General features: G+C 49.2%; 1 protein-coding gene across 2 annotated transcripts in view; it reads right to left on the bottom strand.

Moving 5' to 3' along the window:
* ift140 (intraflagellar transport 140 homolog (Chlamydomonas)) overlaps nt 1-10890 on the bottom strand; it is a 115483-nt gene that overhangs the window by 27229 nt on the left and 77364 nt on the right. For both annotated transcript variants that reach the window (XM_028814027.2, XM_028814026.2), the window contains exon 18: nt 10329-10528. In XM_028814027.2, the coding sequence (XP_028669860.1) occupies nt 10329-10528 (200 nt within the window). The remainder of the gene's footprint in view (nt 1-10328; nt 10529-10890) is intronic.

The following is a 10890-nucleotide window of genomic DNA, read 5'->3' as shown; positions in this document are numbered from 1 at the left end:
TCGTCAGACCCTCAGAGTCCTTTAAATGCCTTCAACTCAAAAGTGGCCTCCGTTCCCCCTAAACACCTGCTTGATGGCGCGCTGCTCAGATGTTTGCCCTTCTCTGTTCGCATGGCATGGTGTTGTCGCCACAGAGATGGCACTAGGCAGGTCAGACCTGATGATGCTGGGTGGTCTGCCTACAGAGTTCACTTTTTGTCTCATCAGACCTCGACTCTCAGGGTCCCTTCGACGGTCACATGCCTTTTGTTCCAGAGTGCCGTCTGCCTGTCCACTCCACCAGAAACACCTGACCAATGCTGAGATGGCCGCCCTTCTGACTTGTTCTCTCATCTAAGCACAGGACTCCTGAAGTTGTGTTTGAGTGACCACTGGCTTCTTCACTCATCACCTCCCTGACCAGGGCCCCTGCTTGCCCGACTTACACAGTCTGGCCGGACCCCCAACTCTGGGAAGAGTTCTGATGGTCCAAAACTTCTGCCACTTCACAATTCTGGAGGCCGCTGAGCTCCTAGGAACGCTCACAGGTTTAGAAATGATTTGATCCCTTTGCCTCAGCACAGTTTCACCGTGGAGGTTGTGGTGGTCTGGTGGCGCTCAGATTCACACCGTTGACGGGACGGTGATTTGCTTCATTTTTTTTGGTGGGGGATCCCAGGAATGCCCCCAGCCTCGGCCCGACTTAACAGCAAATCAGATAAACAACTGTGTGGTTTACTGAAAGAAACAAAAAGACAAACCACCAATAAAGGGCTAACCCCCCAAGACAACGGTAAAGAGTGACGACCGGCGAGTCCATAAAGAGTCCAAAAGCAGCGGTGGCGGAGGATGAAGGTTCAAAGATGACGATGCAGGAAACGGCGACCTGTGAGTAACGTGATAAACTGTCCTAAAGGGAGTCCTGAGGGGTGAGTGCCCTCCGATGACCAACAGGCACAGGCGCGAGACCCTCCACACATCCACAAACACAAACAGCAGGGGGCCTCTGCTGCGTAGCCAGCTCCCTTTTAAAGTTCCCACCTGCCCTTCTTGTTCCCAGCAGCCCCTGCACCCCCTGCAGCTGTCCAATCAGGGCCATCAATGCCCTCGGGGCAGGCTGGGAAATGGAGTCCATTAATCCGTAGCGCTGCTACCAGGTCTGCAGAGAGACCCCCTTTGGCCTTCACGGTTTGGTGTTTGTCCCAACATGCGGTGGGAATTGAGGGCCCTTCTCTGTCCTCTGGCGTGCGTCTCTCGACTAAATGGTGTCCAGCCACTTCAGGTGGTCACAGGGGGACACCAATCAAATTCTAGAAACATCTCCAGGAGAATTAATGCAAACAGGAGGCACCTGAGCACGACGTGGAGGGACACAGCCAACGGACTGAAGACTTCTAGTTTGGGATTGTAAATGTTGGTCATCAGGGGTTACTGGGGGTAGACTGGTGGGCAAAAAGGCCACATTGTATTGAAGTCTACAGCACAAGAAGGTGTGTGAAAATCACAGCAGATGGTGGGCACCACTTCATTCAAAGCTGGCAAGGCAGCAGCAGGGAGAGCTCGTGATTCTTTAAATGGCAGTGCAGTCGAAAATGTCGCAAGAGGAAATGCCTGCCGGCTTTGTTTCCCACACCAGTGTGTCCATGAAGCACAAAGGGCAGACATCTTAAAGCTGCTTGTTATGGGCCTTTTGAACGGAGACGAAGTCTACCTGCTTGTACAGAAGTCGGCACTCGTGTCCCAAAGCAGGACAACAGATGGCCGTGGGGCACAGAGGATGGGCAAAAATCAGTAAATCATCTTCTTATTAAAGTGTTCAGACCTGCCATCAGCTTGGTCTTCTTAAGCAGTCTGTTTAAATGTGCAGTGACGGGCGCTGGCGACTCCTTCAGTGCGACGTTTACAACCCCAAAGGGTCGCTGATTCAGTGGGCACACTGACCGCTGGTTAGGTTTCATATCTCATCTCACTCTTTACACACACAGACAGGTGTGGCGCACATCTGGGTAAGAAAGAACGCCAAGAGAGCGGAGAGGAAGAGCGCATTTGCTCCTCACCCTCCATGTGCTCTCAATTTGCTGTTGTGATTCCACAATTCAAACTCATTCAATACAATGAAAGTATCGAGTGGCGTACAAAAAAAGGGATTTCAATTTTCGACCTTAATTGAAATATTTAGCTGTTTTTAAAAGCTTTTTAATCAGTTTTAATAGAGAGACTGTTCAACAAAGAGAAACAAAGGAATATGTTATTTAAGGTCAACATTTACTTTTTACTGTGGTGGGTTGGCACCCTGCCCGGGATTGGTTCCTGCCTTGTGCCCTGTGTTGGCTGGGATTGGCTCCAGCAGACCCCTTGTGACCCTGTGTTCGGATTCAGCGGGTTGGCAGATGGATGGATGGATTTACTTTTTAAATATTGAATTGCTTTTTTTTTTTCTTACTCTGATCCCATTTGTTATAAAATTGAAAACCGTTGATGTTCTTACCTTTATTTGTAAGTGAAGTCCATGCGCCTGTCCTTCTCCACAAAAATCTCCGTTAATTTCTTGTAAAAGTCCTCCTTATTTTCCTTAAGTTTTAAAAAGCTTAATCTTCCATTTTGGCAGTCAGTTGGAACAAAAAAATAAAAATCAAACTAAACGTCCCGCTGCAGCGCATGTGACTTTCTGATCTCGCTAACTGACCGGCGCCTCTGTGGAGAAGAACAGCAGCAAAGGGCACCTGTTGAGCTCACAGCGCCCCCTTCAGGACGGCACGGTACTGTCTGCCTTACTCACCCTGTGCCTTCTCACTGCGGTCGATCAGCGAGACTAAATACGTCACACACATTCAGTAAAGGTATTAGGCAGACTGTGGAAAGTCAGGGTGTGTAATAAAGGTGTCTGCAGACCTTCTATTGGTGACAGACTGAGGGACAGTGACAGGCACGCGCATCACCCCATCAGTGTGTGAGGGGGCACGCAGTCCGAGGGGAGGTGAGGCTCATCGCTGCCGCACCTCGTGTTTCTCCCCAGTATCTGAACAGGAAATGTACCAAGTCAGAGATTGTGACTATAAAATGATCAAAATTACTGGAATCATACAGAAAACAAACAGACGGGTGGACACATTTATTTTCCATCCATTATCCAACCTGCTGTATCCTAACTACAGGGTCACAGGGGTCTGCTGGAGCCAATCCCAGCCAACACAGGGTGCAAGGCAGGAAACAAACCCCGGGCAGGGCGCCAGCCCACCGCAGGGCACACACACACACACACACACACACCAAGCACACACTTGGGACAATTTAGGATCACCAATCCACCTCACTTGCATGTCTTTGGACTGTGGGAGGAAACCCACGCAGACACGGGGAGAACATGCAAACTCCACAGGGAGGACCCGGGAAGTGAATCCGAGTCTCCTGACTGTGAGGCAGCAGCGCTACCCACTGCGCCACCGTGCCGCCCCACATTTATTTCATGTTCTCATTATTAGTTTTTTACTTTTCATAATGACAGGTGCCTCCTCTGACCGCACATCCCTGCCTCAATGTAAAACCTGCTTGTCGTAGTTTGTGCCGTGAGCTCCAGCCTGTTATCGGCAGGGCGGCTGACAAATTGGCCCTGCAGTGTCCCCTTACATTTTCTCCTCACAACCCACTTTTAATAATAATTCTTTGCATTTATATAGCGTCTATCTCACTACTCAAAGCGCTCAGCAATTGCAGGTTAAGGGCCTTCCTTGCTGAAGGGCCCAACAGAGCAGAGTCCCTATTGGCATTTACGGGATTCAAACCAACAACCTTCCGCTTGCCAGTGCAGATCCCTAGCCTCACAGCCCTTCTTAGTGTCTTTGCGACGGCGCTCAGGTCTTTGCCCCTTTGAGATGTGCCACCTCCAGTCAAAGCAGAGCAGCACCGATTGTTTAAACAGCCCGCATCATCACCCTCTGCCATCGAATACAAAAGCGAATGACAACTCCAAAACCTGGCAACCCGCGAGCCGTAGTTTTAAGAAATGACACTCGATACCCTCGAGCTGTGAGTGCACACGTGCGCCTGAACCTTCCAGATTGGTGTAATGTGCAGTGCGTGTAGCCTGTGTGTCCTGTCCCTGTCATTGTGACTTGTCCATTGTCACCTCAAAGTCATTGTTGTCTGTGGCACTTCACTAAACAGCAGGTGGGTGGGAGACCCTCACTTTCCTTCATGTCTAAATCTCAGTGGCTGTATGGTGACAGATGACAACGAGGTCAGACGATGCTCCATCGAGACGGGCCAGGCACCGGCCATCTCTCTTTTGACTGACTCGCATGTCTTGTTGGTCACTACCATCATACAGGCAGACTCAGATTAGTGAAGTCTGCACACATCCAGTACAGCAAACATCTGCTCGGAGCCCACCAGTTTCCATGCTATAAACCCCTCCGAGCAGCAGCATCAGGTACTGGTCCTAAACGAACAATCAAACGTGCAGAGACGCCATCTTAACTACTGACTTGTTCATCAAACCAATTCCAAGCTGGCAGAGGGGCCATCCCAGCAGGGTCAGATGCAAGGCAGGAAAGGGGGCGCCAGCCTTTTTGCAAGCCCATCGGCCTAAACTGTATGTATTTGGGACAGGAGAGAAAAAAAGCACTAGAGACAAGTGGGGAACAACGCAACCTTGGGGGTCTGAGCTGCGAGGCAACGGGTAGTCACTAGCGCTGATCGGTGGAATTCACTAAAGCGTTTTCCACAGGGAATTTGCTCAGTTCACCGATGACCTTGTTCGACAAGTTTTTCCCAAAACGTTTGCAGTGTTGGCAGCTTAGACAGATTTTCTCCCAGCGCCCCATGATGCCTTGTGAGGCCAGCGTGACATCACTGTGCTCTGGTGTGCACTGTCAGATCTGTGCTACCGGCCTGACTTGTGCCAGGGATGTGTAAGAGTTTCACACGAGTGCACTGTAAGCGTCTGCTTAGGGAGCTGCCCGATCGGCTTCAGTCAAACATGAGTGATTTTTGCTGGCTACACGCATGTGTGATGTCACCACCCGATTGGCACTTGCAGTATTTTCATTTGGGGGTTCATCAGCAGACCATAGTGAGAATATAATGAAAACGCTTCAGTGTTCTGCACAGCTTTACTGTATGTTGCGTCTTCACTGCTGGGTTACACATGTTTGGCTCCTCGCTACGTAGTGCAGATTGGGTAGTGACAGGGACACCAAAAAAGTATATAACGCTGACCCCTCGCATCTCAGGCTCTGAGGGTGTAAGTTAGTCAGAGGGATAAGAACTCGGGAGACGCAGAGAGGGATAAAGGATTCAGAGTACAATTTTATCTGTGGGAGGCACGGTGGTGTAGTGGTTGGCACTGCTGCCTCATAGCTCAGGTCCCACATACTTGGCAGAGACTTTCCTAGTCCTCAGGGACACTTAAAAAAAAACCACAGCGCCATTATAATCCACTCAAACCTACTTCAGTTTCTCCTTCCCCATTGACTTTGCCCAGTTTGACCAGTTTGCTGCAATTCTTGAACATTTCTTGGTTGAGTGCTTATTTATGTTTTTAATATACAGCTCAAAAAAAATGAAAGGACCACTTTGAAAACGCATCAGAACTCCTGCTGGCTCTCTACTGCTATGGACTGGTATGGTGATGTGTGAGGAACGAAAGGATGGAAATGAAAATGATCAACCAACAGAGAGAAGGCTGAACACAAAGACACCCCGAAAATCAAAGGGAAGACATCATCAGGCAGGCAAAAAACTCCAAATCGTACTCAGTAGCTTGTATGATGCCTGACAACGTCCTACTGAGGTGACAGATGGTGTCCTGGGGGATCTCCTCCCAGATCTGGACCAGGGCATCACTGAGCTCCTGGACAGTCTGAGGTGTCAGATGGACCAAAACAAAATGTCCCACCCAGAGGGGTCGGGTGAGTGAGAAATGGGGGGGTGGGGGGAGTTTAGTCAATGGGATCAATTCCTTCATCCTCTCACCACATGAGGCTGGGCATTGTTGTGCACCAGGAGGAACCAGCATAGGGTCTGACAATGGGGCCAAGGATTTTATCCCGATACCTAATGGGCAGCCAAGGTGCCCACCGTTGTCTAGCCTGTAGAGGTCTGTGCGTCTGTCCCTGCATGGATATGCCTCCATCCCAGGACCATCACTGCCCCCCCCCCCCCAAACCGGTCATGCTGAACAATGTCACAGGCAGCATAACGTTCTCCATGGCTTCTCCGGACCCTTTGACGTCTGTCACATGTGCTCGGGGTGACCCTGCTCTCATCTGTGAAAAGCACAGGGTGTCAATTCTGGTATTCTATGGCAAATGCCAATCGAGCTCCACAGTGACCACTAGAGGACATCGGGCCCTCAGGCCACCCTCATGAAGTCTGTTTCTGATTGTTTGGTCAGAGACATTCACACCAGTGTCCTTCCCGCTGGATGTCATTTTGTAGGCTCTGCCAGTGCTCATCCTGTTCCTCTTTGCCCAAAGGAGCAGATACCGGTGGGTCCTGCTGATGGGTTATGGACCTTCTACGAGAGGCCCTGTCCGGCTCTCCTGGAGTAACTGCCAGTCTGTCTCCTGGAATCTCCTCCATGCTCTTGAGACTGTGCTGGGAGACACAGCAAACCTTCTAGCAATGCTGGAGAAGCTGGACCACCTGTGCCAGCTCTGTAGGGCCCTGGTATGGCCTCATGCTACCAGTAGTGACGCTGACCATAGACACATGGAAAACTAGATGAGGAGGGAAAAATGTCAGTGACCTCCGTCCACCTGTTAACCCACTCCTTCCTGTTTTGGGGGTCGTCTCATTGTTGCCCCTCTAGTGCACCAAAGCAGCTGAAACTGATGAACAAGCCCCTCTGCTACTTCACTGAGCAGATCAACAGCCTGGAGGTGTCACTGACGTGATGTTATACTCGCATTACAAAGGGCTCCTTTCATTTTTTGGAGCAGTTTATATTCACAAGTAGTCACTCAGAGCTGCTGCTACCTGCTGCGGGTCTCAAGGACACCAAGAATTACAACATCTGGAGATGGCGATTTGTTTATTTTATTGATGGGACCCCAGGAATACACCCAGCCTTGACCTGGCACACACACACACAACACACACACACACACATTGAAAAGTGGCCCAATGAATTGCTAAAAAAAAAGAACACATCAATCAAATAATGAAGAGGATAAAACGATATTACACAACAGTGCACCCCGGTTCCCTGACGGCCATAACTATTTACCTACACTACACAGTAAAGCATGAACTCTGACAAGAAAGTCCAACACAGTCCAGCACAGCAGAAGCAGAAGATGGTGGAGTGTGGAATGAAACATCTCACGGCCGGACACAAAGTTATTTTTTTGTTCTGCCACCCAGTCACTCCTCTCTGGGCCTCCCATCCAGGTATGAAGTCGCCCCCATTCCTGGCCGGGATGCCAGTCCTCCCTCAACACTGCCGGGGCTGCTGGGAGTTGTAGGCAGTTTAATGAAGCACTTCTCGATATACCACTACCTCCAGTCGAGTGTACACACCTTTCCCGGCTTTACTCCTAAGGATTTTCTCAGAGGGATGGCGACTGGCACTACCGCCTCATAGCTACCCAAACCTGGGTTGGATTCTCGATGGGGTGACTTTAGAGCGTATGCCGGCGTTCAGGCGGATTTCTTTCAGAAACTCCAAAAGGCAAATAGGCCCCTCAATTTGTTCGGTAAGTTTGTGCCCCGTGACTGGCTGGTTCCTACCCTGTACCTCACGTTGCCAGTACGGGCAAACTAGCAAATAAAAAGCAGGAACAGATCATCTATAAATAAACAGAAGAGAAGCAAAGGAAGCTGCGAATGGAAAAAGTAACTGCAAAACAAATGATGGCCGAATCGTTTTTCGGGATGCGACTAACTGACAAACCTCAAGGTGGACGAAGCTTTAATCCAAATTGTGCAGCTCTGCCCACGTGTGCCAAGCCCGTTATCTGACCAAAGGGAGCGGCTCTCAGCACAAGGAGAGAGGAAACGGCAAACAGAATCCAAGTCTTCCCCAGTAACCTAACCAAGTACCTATGAATTCCCAGAGCAGGAACTACGTCAAGCTGCAGGCAGCGGATTGCGGGAATCCAGCACAATACCGCTGTGCCGCTTCATAAAATACGGCAAAAAATAGCTGTCAATGAAAACGTTTATAAAGCTGTCATCTACGCTATTAACATTCTGAAGTTTCCTGCAAATCGGATGTGCTGCTTTCTCTAACAATAACACGAGCACATGTAGAGAGGAAACAGGACCAGCGGTGTGGGCAGAGAGTTCAGCGCAGAGGCCAGTGGTAGCACGAGGACTGCAGGCCCCTGGATAGAAACACAAAGGCGACCTGCGTGGTGATCGACAAACAGCTGCAGCAGGAACGCCGGACAAACCTCAACTCAAAAAAGGACATTTTACGAGGCAAATAACAACTGAACACGGAAAAGAAATGGAGGGCAGGCAGACACGAGACTGTTAGAAGGTGGACTGCAATGGCAGCCTATGGGGCGGTCATGCCATCGTGACTGGGCAAGAACTGTGGGACTCTTGATTATGGGATTATTTCTGTTCTCGGAACTCAAATATGGCACTTGGTGCCGATGCCCGCCTGCCAAGTTGTTCTGCCTGCCGAAGGTAAAGTCATCCCTGATGGAGGATCACAGGAATCGTCGGGTAGAGGGGTCCTTTCATCGGATTGGCTGGCCCAGCTGTGGAATGGCAGCTTGATGGCCGAGGTCTCCAGGACTCTGAACAAATCCAAATCCTATTATGGGATATCATTTCCTGTTGAATTCTGCTCTGCACTTGTAACATTTCTATTGTTCTATTGTATTGTATTGAGGTTTACTTGTGTTCTGTTCTGTATGTTGTGTTGACCCCCTTTTAACACCCACTGCACGCTCAACCTACCTGGTGAGGGGTCTCTCTCTGAATTGCCTTTCCTGAGGTTTCGTCCATTTTTTCCCTATAAGGGTCTTTTCTTGTCTTCTTGGAGAGTCAAGGCTGGGGGGCTGTCAAGAGGCAGGGCCTGTTAAAGCCCATCGCGGCAATTCTTGTGTGATTTTGGGCTACTATACAAAAAATAAATGGTATTGTATTGTATTGTATGGAGGATGGTGGGGTGACACACAGCTAGAGTACCCCAGTCCAACTGAGGGCAGCAGGGAGACTCCCCAAAGTACACACCACACATGGACCCCCTGCAAAGGGACTGAGCTCGGGTGTTTTGTTCTCAACAGGGTACATCAATGCCACACACTCTCCACTGACAAGCACTGGCAGTAGAATGGGTCGTACCGAGCAGCTCGGGGACTCTAAATGTAGAAATCATTTTAGTGGTCTCTGTCGTTAAGGTTTTGAGCCCATCCATCCATCCATTATCCAACCCGCTATATCCTAACTACAGGGTCACGGGGGTCTGCTGGAGCCAATCCCAGCCAACACAGGGCACAAGGCAGGAACCAAACCCTAAGCAGGGAGCCAACCCACCACAGGGCGCACACACACACACACTAGGGACAATTTAGAATCACCAATCCACCTCACCTGCATGTCTTTGGACTGTGGGAGGAAACCCACGCAGACGCGGGGAGAACATGCAAACTCCACGCAGGGAGGACCTGGGAAGCGAACCCAGACGGGTCTCCTTACTGCAAGGCAGCAGCGCTACCCACTGCGCCACCGTGCCACCCCAGGTTTTGAGCCCTTATTGCTTATTTTAGTTTAATTTAATTAATTATTTAATTTTAATGGCTCCTTATTACCAATAAGATGCACATGACAAAAGAAACCAGCACTTCTCCATTTAGCTTGTTACTATTGACACCCGCGTGTATTTATCGTGCACTGTTTGGTTTAACTAAATACTTGGAAGGAAAGTGAAGAGAAAAAAGTGAAAGATTGAGTATCACTCATCCATTTAGACTTGAAATCACTTAGAAAAAAAATCTACGATATGAGAATGGCCTGACATGGCAGAGTTTGCACTGACAAGCCATGGGATTTAATTATTGGCAACTATTGTTTTCTAATTAAGCAAATTGGTTGGAGCAAAAACCTGCAACCACTGCGGCCCTTCAGGACCGACTTTCCCCACCCCTGGTGTAAAGCACTTGTATGAAGATACTCCAGAAATAAATGGCGCTGCTGTTTAACGTCCCGCTCACTCCGACAGGCCTTTGCAGTGTGAGCCAGCCGATATTCACTGCCGTCAATGACCGCTTAGTTCATGGCGATTTCACCATTGATTAAGATTTCCTTATCGATTGTTTCATTACCGTGGAGTCAACTGATGGTCTGTTATACTCTCGAGTGTCCCGAAAGGCGCCATAAATAGACTGACGTACCTCTTAATCAGCTTAATAGACTTGAAGGCCTCATCCATGTCTCCGATGGTCAGGTAGAAGCTGAAGTTCAGCATGGCCTCTCGGGTGCTTTTGTCACAATCCTCCAGACCCACAAAATCGCGCATTGGCCTCCGTGACACCATCTCAGGCGCTGACGAGGGAGCTGGCGCCTCTTCTCCTTCAGCCACCTTTTTTCCAGGCTGTGCTCATTCAAGAAAAGATAAAATTGAATTGAGATGTAAACATTTTTTTTAACTTGCTTAGCAATGATGGAAGCGTTTTAGGAACATATAGGGGGTTGAAAAAAAAACACATAAAATTGTGCCTTTAAATGCCACGTTTCAAAGTTCATTCAGAAGGTAATTTTGTGAATAAAGTTGAAGTATCAGCATTCCTGGCTGAATTCAGTTTTTGCTTCGTCTCACTCAGATGGCCTCATAAGTTGGGGATTGTCAAGTGACAGTGAGGCCCATCAGTTCCTTACCAGTTAGGCCGAGACGATCTGTGAAAAGTCCAGTAGTTCACAGCCGGATTAACAGCAGCCAATGCGAGAAGCCTACAC

Source organism: Erpetoichthys calabaricus, chromosome 11 (assembly GCF_900747795.2).
Source record: "Erpetoichthys calabaricus chromosome 11, fErpCal1.3, whole genome shotgun sequence".
Classification (NCBI taxonomy): domain Eukaryota; kingdom Metazoa; phylum Chordata; class Cladistia; order Polypteriformes; family Polypteridae; genus Erpetoichthys; species Erpetoichthys calabaricus.
The sequence above is the reverse complement of the archived record's forward strand: the minus strand, read 5'-3'. Positions and strand labels throughout refer to the sequence as shown.